At 38.2% G+C, this 19241-nt stretch overlaps 1 protein-coding gene across 1 annotated transcript in view; it reads left to right on the top strand.

Annotated features, from left to right (window-relative positions):
* unc13bb (unc-13 homolog Bb (C. elegans)) overlaps nt 1-19241 on the top strand; it is a 150286-nt gene that overhangs the window by 10756 nt on the left and 120289 nt on the right. Inside the window, exon 2 of the mRNA XM_036594423.1 lies at nt 19010-19039. Coding sequence (XP_036450316.1) covers nt 19010-19039 — 30 coding nt within the window. The remainder of the gene's footprint in view (nt 1-19009; nt 19040-19241) is intronic.

Here is a 19241-nt window from a genome sequence, read left to right as displayed (position 1 = left end):
GAAAATATAGGATATGTGCTCTTTAAAGGCTTTGAAATAAAACAACCTGTTTAATTAGAAATAATTATATATCATATATAAAAAAAATCATATAAAAATAAATTTATCATTGTTTTGCTCTATAAAACCACATAAACTTTATGGCTAGACTTTGTGGGGAAAAATAAATACAAGCAAAACGTGAGATATGGGCCCTTTAAGGTGTCATATAGTGTGATACACGTACAGCTGGATACAGGCTGGCTGATCCCAGTTTTCTTTCGTTTCATTGTGATCTGTGCCAGTATTTTTTAGCTGAAGAGTCTGGCTTGGTGCTGCCCTGCATGTGAAACTACAGCCCAGGAAAACCAGATATTTGGGTCAGTTGTCTCTCAGGTCATTAAAAAATTCCACTCACACTAAACAGCTGTGCAATGAAATGCAATTCATCTTGCTGCTAAATCACTAGACCAATTGTGGGGATTGGCACCGCGATGACGCATGAACACGGAAAATAGTGTTTACACAACAGAAAAAGATGAATTAGTCGGAGAGTTTAACAAAGAAAATCCTCTCAGTGAGGACAACAGACAGAAAACAGCTATATTACACAGATCTGTTAAAAAACCAGGCTCAGATATGAAGCACAATTGCTTTAATTTAGTCCACAAACGTGTGATTTGTAGCTTAGAATACATAATACACAATGTGAAACTCCACATAATACTCAATATTATGGTGATGTCAAGCTTTGGGAGTTTTCCAAATGGCTTTTGTCTGTGGTTCTTTTCTGTGAATGAGTACAATGCTCCTTGTGGGAGTTTCCCCTCAGATTTAATTTCATGTTATCTTGAACGTCACATTCCAGCTGTAGGAGTTCCCACTGTTAGACTGTTAGTTAAGGCTTTGACCTCATCCTGAGCTTAGTCTTACATCTGCAGTAGGTGTTGACTATGTAGTGAGTGTAATGCCATTTAAAAAGCCAATATCCTTCTTGGTCTTGTTCCCGATTCCCTAAGGTCTGCTTATAGTATTTGTTTTGTTTTATATACCAAAACTGTGATAATTCATTTTTACCTGACATTTTCAACCTCTATAAATCACCTGCAGTTAAACAGGCTGCCTCTGCTATTGTGACTTTAAAAATTATGTTTGCAAATGAGCTCTAATGTATGTGCAATAATCAAACGTTACTCACCGCTGGCCTCTAAAGGGGCTATTAACAAACATCATATAAACAAACATTACTCACCACCGCCCTCTGAAGGTGATATTGACAAACATCAAATAAACAAACTCTACTCACTGTCGCCCTCTGAAGGTGATATTGACAAACATCAAATAAACAGACATTACTCACCACCGCCCTCTGAAGGTGATATTGACAAACATCAAATAAACAGACATTACTCACCACCGCCCTCTGAAGGTGATATTGACAAACATCAAATAAACAAACGCTACTCACTGTCGCCCTCTGAAGGTGATATTGACAAACATCAAAAAAAACAAACGCTACTCACTGTCGCCCTCTGAAGGTGATATTGACAAACATCAAAAAAAACAAACGCTACTCACTGTCGCCCTCTAAAGGTGTTATTGACAAACATCAAATAAACAAACATAACTCACTGTCGCCCTCTAAAGGTGTTATTAACAATCAAATAAATGTTACTCACCACCACCCTGTAAAGCCATTATTAACACACATCAAATAAACAAACATTAATCACTGTCGCCCTCCAAAGATGTTATTAACAATCAAATAAACAAACGTTACTCACCGCTGGCCTCTAAAGGGGCTATTAACAAACATCAAATAAACAGACATTACTCACCACCGCCCTCTGAAGGTGATATTGACAAACATTAACAAACGCTACTCACTGTCGCCCTCTAAAGGTGTTATTAACAAACATCAAATAAACAAACATAACTCACTGTCACTCTCTAAAGCCATTATTAACACATATCAAGTAAACAAACATTAATCACTGTCGCCCTCTAAAGATGTTATTAACAATCAAATAACCAAACGTTACTCACCGCTGGCCTCTAAAGAGGCTATTAACAAACATCAAATAAACAAACATTACTCACCACCGCCCTCTGAAGGTGTTATTAAAAACCATCAAATAAACAAACATTTCTCATTGCTGCCCTCTAAAGGTGTTATTAACAACCATCAAATAAACAAACGTTGCTCACCGCCACCCTCTAAAGGCACTGTTAACAAACATCAAATAAACAAACATTACTCACCACCACTATCTAAAGGTATCATTGACAAACGTCAAATAAACAAGTGTTACTCACCACCGCCCTCTAAAGTAGTTATTAACAATCAAATAAACAAACGTTACTCACCGTCACCCTCTAAAGGCACTGTTAACAAACATCAAATAAACAACTATTACTCACTACTGCCCTCTAAAGGCGTTATTGACAAACATCAAATAAACAAGTCACAGAGGGCATCACCGATGCCCTCTAAACGTATTTTAGCACCGCTTGCAAGGTTGGTTGTTTTTTTAAGATCCATGATATGTCTAAATAAATGTGTTTTTCCTTTTCTTTCTTTTGTTTACGTGTATTTGCTTCAGCACAACTGAGGAAGACACACTTGGTTCACCTTCTTCCTGTGAAATCTAACAAGTGTGGAAAATAATTATGATCAGCTCATACTATTGCGGTTATGTAATCATTCTGACAGGCCTACTTGATGAATCAGCGGTGACTTGTTGACAGTTTTCTTGATAATGCATATTTTTCTCTTCATTCTCTTGGTGGTCTAAGAAACAGAGCCTAAGGGACATGATGGACTTGTTTAAATGAATTTCTTTTCCCATGTAGTGTTTTTGTGGTTTTTGATGGCCTTTTTAAAGGTTTCCTAGTTTATTTTTTCAGTAAAGTATTTTAGAATTATCGCTATTGTTCAGTTAAGTGTATTTTTATGGCTTAAAAAACTCTGAAAAATGTTCCAAATAATAGGTAGGTTACTAATGTAATGATAATAACAGCCCTGTTTAAGACATACTACTTGGTAAAGTCTGTTTAGTTTAGTCTGAGCTGTATGGATTGGGGGCTTCTCTCGCTCAATATGTCTTTATCAGTTACGCTAGCCTGAGCAGAGTCACTGGAGCAAATGCTGATGCCTGATCTAGACTGTACTGAGAAAGACAGGTGTAAAAGGCCCGCTCCACGTGACCGGCACGCATGACTCACCTTCTTCCTTTTGTCGTCACTGCCATGCTTTAATTTTTTCTTTATTTATTTCAGTCCCAACAAAAGGCCCATCTCCATGGTGATGTCATTACATGCAGAAATAGCCAGCAAGAACCCATGTGAGATGAAAGCAAAGCGCAGCTCCCCCTATATCTGTCCCAGCTCTGTGGGGCTCCATTGCCAACCTTTAAAATTAATTTCTCAGTGGTTCTTGGTTGGGAGATTCCTTGGGGTAGTATTATGATATTATTTGGAGGTTCTTTAAACTTTTATGGGCAGATTTACTAACATTTTGCACTGTCACAAAGCATTTGTAGTGCAAAATATTCAAAATGGGATTATTATTTTTAAGCCCCTATTCTGGTTTACTAAATCTAAATAACACAAATGGTGCATTATTTAGTGACTGAGACAAGCTCATCTTATTTGTGATGCTATAATGGCTGCCATTGTTTCCGCTGAGAGAGAAAAGACAGAGTTTATTAGACAGATTTGTTTATTTCAGCTGAAAATTGTGTCATATTCTTTTTGCCTTATTCTTTGACCACAAAAAACTGAACCAGTTGGTTTTAGTTAAACAGTGTTAAGCTGGTAGTTTGCCTTAAAACTGTGTGTATATTTCACACTCATCAGAATGTCTTAAGAGCAGGTTTTGTCTAAGTAATGAGTTGACCATTTCTTTCTCAGGCTATTGTAGCTCTTTTGGCTCTCAAAGTCAAAGTGAACTTCATTGTCATTCAGACCACACAACAAGGAGTGCACAGCTGAACGAGACTGCGTTTCTCCAACTCCGATTGGCAAAATATAACATAAATATAAAGGCAAATGCATATAGACTTAATAGACAGCATAGAAAGATATGCAGCATACATATAGGGAAAATAATATATACATATTTAAAAAAAATGCATTGTATAGAAAAATTTTGCACATTGTTCTCAGTGATGGTCTTATTGCACAGTGTAACAGGGAATGTAAGCCTGACACTGGCGAATAGGGATAAAGTCATTAGAACATTGAAAATATTGCACAGAAAATATCTGCTTTGATTTGAAGATCAAACGAATGTCTTTCGAAACAGAAAATAATGACTTGTCTCAATTTTTGTTATTTTGAAATAATATCTTAAATTGTGATTTATTATGTCAAAATAATCACACACTTTCTACAAAAAGTAATAACTTGTTCTTTAGCAAATAGTCATCATTTTGACCTGCTAAGTCAAACTCTCAAGAAAATAAGACATTAATTCAACCTAATGAGTTAGAATTTGAGCCAGAATCAGAGGGTGGTGCACTAATTTTTACACACTGTGCTGTAGTATGTGGTTTGAGACACAGCCTTTTCTCCTACCTGGTGAAAATGGCATCCATACAAAAAGCATGTGGCTATATTGTGCTGCTCGTATGTTAATCATGCTGTTGTTTTCATTTGCATAGAAGATGAGTTGCTAAATTACCCACGTTCACAGATGCAAAGTGTCTGTAGACTGTCAGACTGTCAATTAGTGCCTCTTTTAGTAATTCTGAGCCTTAAAAAGAACAAAAATTGTTCTTTAAAGAGCCAAAAGCAGTTCTTCAGTCTCATTGCTCCAAACAGCCTTTATTTCTAAAGAGTGCAGGTTTATTTAAAGAGAATACGATGGTGTGGTTTATTCTGGGCCCTAATCCTATGTTTTCTTTGTGTTTTATTTTTTCCACTCATAACATTTGTGTGGTTTTAAGTACCAAAAAACAGTCATCATCCATTTTCACATGAACACTTTCTAGCCTCTCTTTATCCCTTAGCATTAAACAGACTGTTTTTGGGTAACACTTTATTCGAATAGTCCACTTTAGATGCTTTGTAGATACTTCATTTACTTTCAAGTTACATTCAACTAAATATCTACTAAATTGACCCTAATTTTCTTTAACTCTAAACCTGGGTCTAATCCTAATCCTAACCCTAACCTTAACCTCAACCCAAAACCTAAACCTGACCTCACCTTGGTCCTAACATTAACCCTAGTCCAAATCCTAAACCTAACCCCACCACTATTCAGAATCAACCAAGTTTTGACAGATAGTTTGTTAACAATTTGAACATTTGTAGATAATCTATAGGGGACTATAGTGGGCTATCCAGATACAGTGAGCTCTGTTCTGATTGCCTCATTGGAAAAGCACTTGGTGCTGAAACACACTCTAGAACTGCATTATGAATGGGCAGGGCTAAACTGCTGCAGGCTGAGTAGGTGGTTATATATAAATGTTGTTGGTTTTTGTGACATCACCAAAACAATTAATTCAAAACAGGCTGTTTTTGCAGCTTAGTTTCCATATATGGACTGTATGGAGTGGGTTGTGAATGGTACATTTTACATTTCATTACAAAGCCTGGCGCCACAGCATCTCCCACTCACCACTCACCATTCAAAGAGCTGAGAAATGCAGCCTTTCTCGGGCTTGGAGACACGGCTAAGCGATCGCTCATTAATCTTCACTAACAGTCTTGAATTAATTTCCTGTTTTGTCTTATTGTTTTTCTTTATTGGTTATTAACATGTATTTGGATTCATTTATCAAAGTTGGGACTTTATTGCAGTTGTTTAGGCCACTGCTTTACTGTGCTTATTCTGTTTGATTAAAGAAATGATGGATTTGCATGCAGTCTGTGCTGCACTGGGCTGAAGACGGGGCTGAGTTTTGCCTGTTATTTGGCTGAGGATGTGCATGGCTGGTCTAATCTTCATTCCTCTTCTCACTTCCCTGATGTGGGCACTGAGGTTTAGGAAACTGACCCTGCTGAATAGCTGCAAATTGATATGAAGCAGACATTGGCTACTAAGTGGTCAGTCAGGCCCTCTTCATCCCTGATATTAACATCCATCTGGACACAAGTGGACAGTGAGATGTGTCACCATTTACACCTGGCATTTCCAAATTCATCTTCAGTGACCATCTGTGGTCAAATTTCGTGACAGGAGGAGGGGTGCCACCCACATTTACTACATTAGTTTCTCAAAAATGTGCTCTTGGTTCGTGTAAATGTACAGGCTGCTTAAACATTTGCTGACGCAAATAATAAACAAACAGGAGGGGAAGAAAAACACCTCCCTGACCACCTCCAAATGTGTTCTTAGTAGTCTGATCACAACATGTCCCCATTCACACTTCTGCTAAGTGCTGTGCAGTACAGTAGTAAAAGTCAGAGACCGCCTTCATTTATTTAATTTCTCGTCAAAACGGCCATTAAACACAAGTAACTCGTTGCTCAATGTAAGAAAACGAACAGAAAATGTCTATTTAGTAGAAAATGACACAGAAGCCTTCGCAATTAAATGTAATATCAGTTTTTTCAGTGTCCGCTCTTTACCTTTGTTACAGCTTCTGTTCTTTTCAGGAGACTCATTTTCAGTTTCTCAAAGGAATCTGCAGGGATGTTTTTCACACGTCTAAAGTTCAGTCTTAGAAGTTGGTTGTATTTGCTTCTCGTGAACCTTCACTTGCTTTTCAAGTGATGTTGAGGTCTTTTCACATTCTTTTAGCATAGAGCTGCAGAAGTGAGGATGCATGAGTTGTTCCCTGTAGAGGATCTGTTAGAGGAAACTTATTTTCACTTAAAAAGTCAACAAAATGTGTAATATGACCAGGGGTGTTTAAACCTTTGCAGACAACTGTATAATGGTAAATATCAAGATATTAAATTCTATCCATACCACCAAGCAATACCTACCTAGCTATGAGAGCTGTGAGAAGGCCACTTGTTTGTTGAAGGCCTAGTTAAACATAGGCTCAGTATATTTGGATTAGATCATTTATCACATACTGATGTATTGATAGGTCGACTCTCATTTACTAAACTGAAAGTAAAATGTACAGAAAGCACAGAGCGATTAAAGAGACGTATACAAAATCGTCATTTATAGGGTACTTTCTATTGGGAGGTGTCTGTTCCAACCCCTAAAAAAATCAAGCAACAAAGAAAAATGTTGAAAAGTCACTCGTGTGGGGCGAAGCTTTTTAATGAGCTGAGTTTAGCATGAGCACAGCAGAGTTGATGTGTATTTAAAATTTTAAAAAAATACCACACTGATCACATTTTGATCCTCACTTTGATCCTCACAAATATGTTTACCTGCTGCTCCTTTACTGTGTCAGCGCAAACGGCAGAGAAAACAGAAGCAGCTGCGAGCTGCAGGCCACTCCACGTTTGTTTATTTGCATCTACTGGTAATGCAAGAGTTCACACGAGTTCAGTGAGTTCCGTTCGGTTCAGCAACAACTTAAAAGTTGAGTAGTGTGAGATTCAGAACAGAGTGTGGAAGTTAAAGTGCGAAAGATAAAGTGAGTTGCATGGCTGCAGTAGCACTTTAGGCTGGATGTTGCTTTAAAAATGTAAATGTAAATCCATTAATATATATATATATATATATATATATATATGTGTGTGTGTATATATATATATATATATATATATATATATATATATATATATATATATATATATATATATATAAATATACATATATATGTCAACATTATTTTTAATGTCAATTAATTGTTTCAACGATAGTACTAATTGGTACTAACTTTTGTCTAGACCAGTCCAGTACAACGACAGTGACACCCTGCCCACCGCTAGTTAATTAACTAGTTAGCTAATGAGCCAGTGTGTGATAGTACGTTAACATTAAGCTAGCCATTTGTAGCATTAGTGTACAAGTAGACTGAATAAACTTCTGCGCTTTGATCCTGTGGTTCCTCACTCCGGTGTCCATACACCCCCTATTATCCTATTTCTCTCTAGCTAGCCTTCGCGATTTAACTTTCCTGGTTCTTATCATTGTGCTTTGTTCTGGGGTCGGTGGCATTTGCATGACTGGCCAGTGATCACAAACTGAGAATGCAGTGAGCCATCAACATTATCTGGTTATGTGCACTCCAGTATTTGCCCAGCACATACTGTCTGTCTTGCCTGGTCTCTGTTGACTTTATGTAGGATTTACATTTGCGGCCCACCCACATAGCAGCCCACCGGTAACCGTCCCGGTCCTCCTAACGGCCAGTCCATTTGTAGTACTGATATGTTTGCCTTTCAGCGTTCACTAGTCAGTGTGCATTGTTTGACTCATATGAATGGGACACTAACAGCAGGTGTTTTGGTGATATGGGTCAAACATCTGTACAGGAAGGGCCAGCTGTGCCAGTGACCAACTTAGGAGGTGAGAGAAGGATTCCAAAATTAATATTTTTTTTGGTTAGGATCCCATTTAAACCTTTTTTCGTGTATGCAGTCTTATTCTGTAGCGTTGTGAGGACACTCTAGTGTTGTATTGCACATTACTGATGCTGCCATTAACACAAATGACTGGGCCAAAACTTACACAAGCGATAGAAGTGCTGATTGTCCAGATATATCATTAACTATTGTGGTGTAACTACACACATTTTTCAGGTTCAAGATGATTTTTGATTTGATTCAGACTTGTTTTTCTTTTTCATATTTTATGTGTTAAAAGGTCTTCATTCTGAGGAACTTTTATTATGTACTACACCAGGGGTCAGCAACCCAAATATTAAGAAGAGCCATTTTGTCCTTTCAACAAAAAACAAACCACCTTGGGAGCCACAACATTTTATGTCTATTTTACCACCTTGCCTGTAAATATGTCTCCGTATGTGCTGATGTCCTAGTATAGACTAAAAAATATAATAAGAACGAAAACGCAGCTCAGCTACAATTGATTTCTTGCATCTCTGGCTGCAAAAGTGGACTAGTTTATTGTAAAATGTCTCTCAACATTAGATTTTTTATGAAGCTGAAGTCAGCTTCTCATTCACCAGCTTCTCGTTGGAATTTTCCCGTTCCACGTCAAATGGTGTCTGGGGTGCCAGAATGTAACTGTAGCACCATTTGAGGTGGAACGGGACAATTCGAATGAGAAGCTTCATCTTCACGACTTTTTCAGTGTTTGGCAGTTTTGTTGCAGATGAAATGTATCAGGAAACCAGCTGGAGTGATTATAAAGACAAATAAGTCCATTCGTCTCCAAAATATCAATGTTAAATCTTAAATCTTTCTCTGTGCATTTTTGTTAGCTACTAGCTAGGCGAGACTGTTATCTGCGTTGCTATGGTGACCAGCAGTCTGTCAGTGCGTCAATCTTCAGAGTTAAAGAGTGGTGAATTAGCAGATATAGGCTGCATTACCTCCAGTGTTTACTACCATTTTATTGTTTAAACTGTGTTAGAAGGTTCAGCAGAGCTTTATTTTACTGCAAAGGGGGATTATTTTTTTTATCTAAATACTTATTCTGCTGTGGAGCAGCAACAGGGCAGTAAAAGAGCCGCCCATGTTTCCGACCCATGTACTACACAGGTTAGTTTGGGTGATGCACAACTCACCTGTCAAATGCAAAAAGATGGCAGTGTCAGTGGTGGAGCGCTGCTTCATTGCCCCAGAGGTGACCTGATCTAATCTACATTTATCCACCTATTCAGTCTATAGCAGTTCAGCCCCGCCCACTCACGCTTAAGTTACAAGAAGTGTTTCAGCCAAGATTACTCTTTGATTATGGCACAAAACAAGGCAACCAATCAGAACGGACGTCATCTACATATGTCAGTGTTAAAGGCACAGTAACAAAACCACAAAAACATCATAAGTGGACATAGGAAGAAAAATAATAAATGTAGGATACAATGAGAAACGAATCCTCTGTCATTTATTTTTAAGTGTAGATTATTTTTGGGAGATGTTACAGGGTTGGTAAAACTGCTGTTAGAGTATAAGGTAGGGCAGACAGCAATGAGTGATCAAGAGAGAGAGAGAGAGAGGGCGGGGGAGAAAGGGAAAGACAGGGAGATTGGAATTGTAATCCTCTGGCCATCTGTTGCACTCTCTGACAGACCAGTCATCTGACAGGCTAACAGGCTCCTCCTCTCTGGCTCTGGAATGGCAAAGATAAACAGCAAACTCTGGCAGCCCCTGCAGCAAACACCAGCTCCGCTTCCTGAAGCACAATTCCTGCTCCTCTTCCTGCTTGCTGACAGGGATTCCCACACTCTGCCCCACGCCTGCAGCCTGTGCATGGTTTTGCTGAAGTGCACACTTATGTGACGTATTTTTACGTGCAAAAGTACGTTAAGCACTCATTAAGATGACATTGATGATAAAAGAATCAATGGCAGTGAATGTTGTTATAGATTAGTTGGCATGATGACGTTTGCACTTCATATTTACAACAGTTTAAATGAAAGAAAACACAGATAACGGAGGCCACAGTAAAGGATTATGCACGACTCAAAAAATACATAATGTGAGAACCTTTCACTTTAAAATTATCTGGAAAATCTGTGATTTTTTATTAGATGTGTAAAACTGAGCGCACGTTTGATGGCAGCAGTGGTTCTCTGGAGTGATGGAGCTCCATTCAATACCTTTAGGAATGAGTTGGAGTAGCTTTTTGTAATCCAGAACTAATCATCCAACATCAGCATCTGACCTCACTAGTGCTCCCGCTGTTAAACACAATCAAATCCTCACAGCAATGTTTTAACACTTAGTGTAAAGCATTCTCAGAAGAGTAGAGACAGTTACTGCAGCAAAGAGGGACAAACTAATTTTTAATACTCTTGATTTTGGAAGAAACATCGGATGAGCAGGTGTCCACAAACTTTTGGCCATATAGTATATTTGTAATGCTCATGGACTTCCACGTTAGGACGTATTTTTTTGAAAGTGGACTTGCAATTTCAAAATTTTCAGTGAGCTTCAAGTCAGGAGATTGGCTAGGTCACACAAGCACCCTCACCTTCCTTGGAAACCAGCTTTAAGTTATTTTGGCTAAATGTTTTGGGGTCATTGTCTTGTTGAAACGTCCATCTTCTCCTCAGATTCAGTTTCATGGCAGATGAGATTCATTCTCCTCTAATATCTGCTAGTACATCACTCCAGTCATGTTTCTTTCAATGACGTGTTATGGCCCAGCTCTGTTCACAGAGAAGCAGCTGCATATAATGATACCCTCACCTTCATGCTTCACTGTTGGTGATCTTATATAGAGATCATATACACAACCTTCTTTCTCCACACATAAACAGCGGAATTATTGTCAAATATCTCTATTTTTGTTTTGTATAACTTGCAAACATTGTTTAGAAAATAGTCCTGATTTTAGACAATCATCTCTGGGCTTCTTTTTTAACAGAGGAGTTTTTACTGTGATGTAACGTTTAATATCGTTATCAGAAAGTGATATTGTGTTATCTGTTTATGTGGCGTACATGCACGTGTCCTCCTCCACGGCTTTAGGGTCTATGATCTTTATCACTGTTTCCTGACGCTGGTCCTGGAGTCCCCCTGCTCTGCTCTTCAGTGTTTTCCTGCTGTACTACTTTCATCTCAGGAAGAACTTGTTAATTAGCTGATTTGATTCGCTGATAAGCTGAGCAGGTGTGATGGAGCAGGGAAATGAGCCACAGGCTGAATTTGCAGGCCAGTGAAATGAACGCTCTGACACCCTATTAACATCTAGTAGGGAAACTCAGGAAGCACCTGCAGGGTTAAACATTCACTGAAAGTCTGCCGTCCCAGAGTTTAAACTCTCCCCGACACATTTTTGTGTTTAAAACACTCATTTCTATTATATTATCCTTCTGGGCTGCAGCGGGAGCTGGAGCCTATCCTAGCACTCATTGGGTGGAAGTCAGGAAACACCCTGGACCAGTCACCAGTCCATCACAGGATTTTTAAAAGATTTTTTTCAAATACAACCCATTTCCAAAAACGTTGGGACGCTGTGCAAAATGTAAATAAAAACAAAATGCAATGATTTGCAAATAAATAAAACCGTATATTTCATTGAAAATAGTACAAAGACAACAAATCAAATGTTGAAACTGAGAAATTGTATTGTTTTTTTTTAAAATATACGGCCTTTTTGAATTTGATGCCAACAGCACGTTCCAAAAAAGTTGGGACGGGAGCAACAAAAGGCTAGTAAAGTTGTGCATGCTAAAAAAAACACCTGCTGGTTAATTGGCAACAGGTCAGTAACATGACTGGGTATAAAAACAGCATCTCAGAGAGGCTGAGTCTTTGAGAGGTAAAGATGAGGAGGTTCACCACTTTGTGAGAGACTGCAACAATTTAAGAATAATGTTTCTCAACATAAAATAGCACAGAACTTTTGCTTTCCATCATCTACGGTACATAATAACATTAAAAGATTCAGAGAACATGGAGAAATCTCTGTATGCAAGAGACAGGGCCAAAAACCAGAATTTGCTGGCCAAGATCTTTGGGCCCTCAGGCAGCACTGCATTAAAAACAGACATGATTCTGTAGTGGAAATCACTGCATTGGTTCAGATTAATTAAATAAAATTATTATTAGCTTAATTAAATTAAAAGTAATTAGTATTCTTTAGTAATAGTATTAGTAGAAATAATATTAGTAGAATTATGTATCTGATATATGTACTCTTACTCGTCAGTGCAAAAGCAGTCATAGCAATTTTTTTTTTTTGAGGTAGGCAGAATGGAAAATAAATGGAATATCACAATAATTAAAACGTTTTCATGATAGATTTCATGATGAATATTTTTGGCTAAAATAGTGTCACATTTCAAAAATACTATCAAAAACTATACATTTAGTGATTTATATTCTATATTTCACATACTTCTCTGTGCTAAATCCAGTTAAAAAGGACTAATTAAGCTCTCATTGTGCAGAAAAATCAGTTGAGAACTGTTTTTTAGTACTGACTATATCCACAATATACTCAGAAAAGCATACTGTGCTATATTATGATGTGATATATTGCAATAACGATAAGTAATGTCATATTGCCCAGCTCTATCGTGTTGTCGTGTTATACCAAAGGTTAGGTTTGGACGCATTTTACATGTTTTTGTTATTTTAGCCCTGATGGTGTTGTGTTCAAAATGACCTTTTTAGCCTACATCACTGTTATAAGGTAAAAAAACTCTTATTGGGTCCCTCAGTGGTACAACTGTCAGGAAAACAGCTGCTAATTGAAAGTGCATCATCTGTGATTTTATGCTGATACCAATGAAACCTCCGGTCATCAGTATCTGATGGTCATCAGCTGACCAGTGTATCAAGCAAGTGGTTCTTTAAAGAAATCTAAAATAGCCAGAAATCTAAAATAAGCCTCTGTTTCCATCATTACTCACCAGCTAAGTGCAGCATCAGGAAGCGACTTTAAGGGACATTTATTCAGGTGGTGTGTGTGTCTGCACTCCAGAGCCACGACCAAACTTTCCATGGAAAAGCTGCGTGCTTGACTCCTATTTTCCAGCACGTGTGTCTCTCTTAGTGTGTAACTTGCTGTTTTTGTTTTAATTTGCATTTATCTTTGAATATGCAGTCTTGCCAGATGCTTGCCTTTCATTGGATGATTTCTGCCTCAGATTTTAGGGAGTAAAATCAGGATCAGAATTGCTCTCTTTGTAATTTTCATTTTTTTATGACTGATAATGAGCTCTCTGTGTTTCTTCTATTATTACTCGAAATAGCCATGCTGCGCTATCACAGTTACTCAGTGGTGAACCTTGTCTGTTAGAGCTGGGCCTTCAATTCAGGCCATAAATGTGAAAACCTCATGAGGGAAAAACCCGCCTCTACAATAATGCTAACTTTTGCTAGCCCCCCAGAGGATTATAGTATTTTTACACAATGTAAAGGACAGTGACTGAGCTTAAATTGTGTGCAAAATTAAAAAAAAAGCACAAAATGGAGATGCTTTTCTTTTGGGGTGATATATTTTAGCAGTGTCACAGTAACCAAATTATGTGCAGCCTGATAGTCTGTTAATAATCCGACTAATAGAATACGTACATGTAAACACCTCAATCGGAATAGACCAGTCTGAGTTTGAGCCCATTCGGACTACGGTTTCTATCTGATTTAAGGAGGTGGGTAACCCTGTAAATAATCCGTTAAACAGAAGGATAATAATGTAAACGCCTGTATCTTATAACATTCGCAATCGGAAAGTTTCAGTATGTTCTGCGCATGTGTGTCACATCATAGCAAAAGTTTATAATGTTCAACGTGGCGGGAGCAGAAACTGGACTGCAGAGGAGACAAAGTTTATGCTTTGATCTTTAAAAGACGGCGGTGGGACGGGTGTCCAGCTTATGTGTCTCAGAGCGCGACATCTTCCTCTCGCCCTTCTTTAATAAGGACATGTGAAGTACATTTTCCTGAGTCTGACATTATTTTAAAGTAATAAAAAACACAACCACTGCTCACTGCTACTCATCTCACTCTGACTGGATACATGTGATACTCGTTGTCATGGTAACGTCTACACTAAGTGGCACTCTACGCATATGCATCATTTTGGAACTGATTACTTGTAGTGTGCATGTCAACAGAGATTTTTGTCAGATTGTTGAGTAGAGTGAGAAATAAACACCTCAGTCTTAGTCTATAATCTGAATGTATTCAATCAGATTGGCAAAAATCTTTGCATGTAAACACAGCCTGTGACTCTTTCAGTAGAGAGTTTTGGTTTGGAGCTGCCGACACTGTTTTCCATTTCTAACAACCCGCATATTCACAGTCAATGACATCACTAGAACGTTTATTTCTCACAAAATTGGTCCCACTGGAAATCAAAACATGACTGGTTGATTCCTCTTTTTCTTTGGTAATCTAATCTCTATAGTTAATCTAAAGTGTTAGGTCTTTTCCTCAGCTCTTAAGGTCCTAACCAATAGGAGAGCTCACTTAGCTGTATCTATCTAATACCACAGAGAAAGACAGTTTTGATTGGCCAACTTTCTGCTGAGCTTTCCAAGAATCTGAAACAATGAATGAAACAATAAAACTGCAGTACTGAAATATGTGTGGAGTTTAAATACAAACCCACCTCTACAATAATGCTAACTTTTGCTAGTGGCCCTATGGGAGTCTAATAGTTTGTTAGCGCTAAGATAATGGCAATGAGAGCATAATTAGTCCTATTTTATTGGATTAGTGCAGTGCAAAATGTGAAATGTTAAATATATAAAAGACTTGATGGTTTTGATGGTACACACACACACACACACACACACACACACACACACACACACGCACACACATCTTCTAAGCCGCTTATCCTTCTGGGTCAGGGGGTAGCTGGAGCCTATCCCAGAAGTCATTGGGTGGAAAGCAGGATACACCATGGACAGGTTGCCAGTCCATCACAGGGCAGACAAACAGATATATACAGTCACACACACACTCACACCTTGGGGCAATTTAGCATATCCAGTTGGCCTGACTGCATGTCTTTGGACTGTGACTCCACACAGAAGGTTTTGATAGTAATGAAGACTAAATATTACAGACATGTATTTTTAAGTTCCCTTAAATCGCTAGGCCTCCACAAATCTCTGAAGGCCTAGAAGGTCATGAGGGTTTCCTACTGCAGCTACTGCTGTACCGGTAGTAGAGAATTATAACCAGCTAACTTGCTGTTTTTAGGCTATCATGCTTTTTTGGGGCAAAAAAAACCATTTATAATGTTCCAAAAATGTTAAAAAAGGGCATACAAACAAACAAACAAAGGAACAAAAAAACAAAGAAAAAAAGATATATGATTATGGCAGTGTTGTGCTAGCCTACTACTATTGCACAATTACTGCCCTATTTTCAACTTTAAAATATGCTAAAGTCCCAAACAGGGTTTCAGACTTGACAGCACCTGAGCAGCGCACTGTAAATCAAGCATGCCTAAACAGTGTATTCAGAAGTATTGCAGGACAGCACAAATCCATGCACAGTCTCTAGAGCGTGCTATCTTTGGCCTTACTTTTCTTCTCGTGGATCTCACAGCTTGCGTCCACGTGCAGGTTTTAGCACTTTAACCACTTAACCTGATCATCATCAGCACAAAAGACTATAGTAAACAAACAGGCCTGCATGTAACAGGGCCTCCTGTTTCCTCAGATATGCAGGGAAAGGTTTAGTGCAGTGGACGTTATAATAATCCAGTGATGCCTCGAAGCCCGCCGTTCAATCCCAGCATCCATCTGCCAGATCCATCCAGCAGCGAGTAATCTCCTTTAAAGCAGCACTCAATCCTGTAATAGTTATTGTGTGGATGTAGGAGTGAGCTAAAAAATCACGTGTGGACTTTAGTGCGCAAAAACATTTTTAAAACTGTGAGAAATGTATTTTATCCTGGCAAGCATGAGTAAGCAATAGAAATGGTAGATGTTATTTTGCATCTAGGGCATTCTGTTTGGACAGAAAAGCCAGAGGAAAACATCTCTGAACGTGGGGTCCATTTTAGGTTGTCCTGTGTGGTTTTGTGCCAGAGCAGAGCAGGCGATTATGTGCCACAATATGAACACAAACGCTAGCATCGTTCCCACAATGGAAGTGGATTGAGTACTAAAGCCGGTCGTTGTGGCCCAGATTACAGCTGTCAGGTGACCAAGGAGATGTAATGTTGTGTACGACAGTGTGGTGAAGGAGAAAAGTGGTGTGAAACGGTGATGCTAACGACCATGTGTTCAACAAAGCAGCAACAATTTTGTAAATGCAATTTTGACAACATGTTGTAGACGTTAGGGATGCATGATACTAGTGAAATTTCATATTGTGATTATATTGCTACATGTTGCATTTGTAGTAACTTACCATATGTTCAAAATACTTTAGTAGGTCCTTGATATGGTTACAAATAAGCCTGCATTACATTGCACCAAAGTAATTGACACTTATCTTAATTAAATAATTTCCCTCAATTTTATTCTTGCATTTTATTTTTCCCTTTGAGATGCACTTATAACATTTATGTGCATTTGTGTACCAAAAACAGTCATAATTCATACGTACATGACCATTTTCCACTCTCTCTTTTAAAACTTAGAATTAAACAGGTTGTTTTTGTTACTATGCCTTTAAGACTGATGTAAATGAGCTCTGGTTTGATTCAAAAAGCCCTGAAACACCATGCTGAAACACTCCTTATAACTTCAGGCTGGACTGGGGAATGAATGGTACTATGTGGAACCTTTCAACCTTCAGTGGATATTTTTTAAAGAACCTCCACATCATGTGAAGGTGTTCTACCAATTAAAAGTAAAACCCAATAAAACCTCTACCAATTGTACGTTTGGAAAATTTAACAGTGTTTACATACATCAAACTCTTTAATTTAAAAAAAAGTGAGAACATTGAGTTTTCAATTATATTTAAAACTACCCACAGAAATACTGGCACTGTGCTTCTCATTGCACTTAGTAAACATTTGGTGATTGCACAATGCAGTCATCAAAAAACACTTAGAAAGGAAGAAAATTCATAAAATGTCCAAAAATTTTACTGAGGTCTGGAAAAGTGTGTATTTGGGACACTGAGATGACATATTTTAGCATATTCTTTGCATATTTTTAGCTGCTAATGCTCAGTTTGAATGTCTTTCCATACAGTAAATCCATACAGCCCTTCTAATGAGTGAATTCAGTACTGTACGTTGCACTCATTGCTGACAATATAATCTCCAAAGAAAAGCATTGACCAAAAGAAAGGGTCACTTCAGAGCAGCCATACATGAGCCCCTATGTGTCACCATGACACCATCATAGGGCCCTTTAGCCACTGTCATTACCTGTTGGATGGGACGTTGAATGTAGGCGCGTACAAACTTTTGGACATATCGTATACTTATTGTAGTTTTTAATGCTGCAGTGGACTCATGTGGACACGTGGACATTCTGCAGTGTGTAATGTTCACTTCTAATCATCCAGTAAAAGTAAATGAATGAAATGATTCACAGAGGAGGGGTTTATGGTTTGATGATTCACTAAGTGGTCATCAGATGTTTAATTATTGACTTTAATATTAAGGATGACGACAGATGTGCATCACTTTGAGATTACATGTCGTGAGCAACAGTTGTCATGCGTACAAGTTCTGGAAAATGACTTCCTTAGAAGTGATAGTGACACCATACAAGAGACACTTTTGGCACTATGAAGAACCTTTCAATGGATGATTTTTGAAGAACCTCCACATAATGTGAAAGTGCTCTACCAATTAAAATAAAACTTGTTTAAAACTCTACCGATGACCGTACTGTTTAGATATCTTAATATTTAAGGCCAGAGAGCGAGAAATCTGCAGCAGTTGGTAGTGAATGAGGCTCAGTCGCTGCGAATATATCGCATTTTAACCCTCCAATCAAATTCTTTCCATAGCTGGCCCCTGTAACATCTAGAACATACAGTTTCCCAGACTTGTCCTCCCGCTACTGTATTCAGCTCCAGTTCCCATTGTCCAATGATATGTAAAGTGTTGTCTTGAAAGTCAATCATTAGTTTCTTGTAGATACAAGATATTTGTTTTTTTGTTAAAGCACAGTGTTCAAACAAATGTATAAAATGGGTTTCTATATTGGTTGGTTCTCTTTTAATAATATCACAGTTTGTGTTTCTTGTAATGTAATGTCCAGTTTGTAAATATCTAAATGAGTCACTTGATGGTAGAGCAAACTGGTCTGGGAGTTGTGAGAAAAATTTATTAATTTAGGAAATTTGACCTAATGATGTAGAGAAAAAATGGATGAGATGACATCACATTTCATCACATTTGAATTGCAATACTGAAAAATCCCCAAATGGTTGAACAGTAGGTTTTGGTCGTGAGAGAATCCTGTGTCAGATCTGGATGGTGCCGACTGGTTGTACGTATATAGAGTGTTTTGCATGCTTTTTTCACATGCTAACCATTGTTTCTCTCTCTCTCTCTCTCTCTCTCTCTCTCTCTCTCTCTCTCTCTCTCTCTTTTCAGTAAAGAAAGCCAAACTCCAGGGGCCTTCAGGTAAGTGCATATTGTTCTTTGTTGTTCAGTCTCCAGTTTACATCCTTGCCTGTTTATATATAATGTAACCTAAGACAGGGCCGGATTCTTGTGTGTAAATCCAGTGGAAAGCTATTTGGTTTCATTTTCCTGAGCCATGTAGCTCTTTCAGGCTAAGGTTGTTGGTTAAAGAATTAGTGCTGATCTTGACGCTTTTACACAC

Source organism: Colossoma macropomum, unplaced genomic scaffold, assembly GCF_904425465.1.
Source record: "Colossoma macropomum unplaced genomic scaffold, Colossoma_macropomum, whole genome shotgun sequence".
Lineage (NCBI taxonomy): Eukaryota > Metazoa > Chordata > Actinopteri > Characiformes > Serrasalmidae > Colossoma > Colossoma macropomum.
The sequence above is the reverse complement of the archived record's forward strand: the minus strand, read 5'-3'. Positions and strand labels throughout refer to the sequence as shown.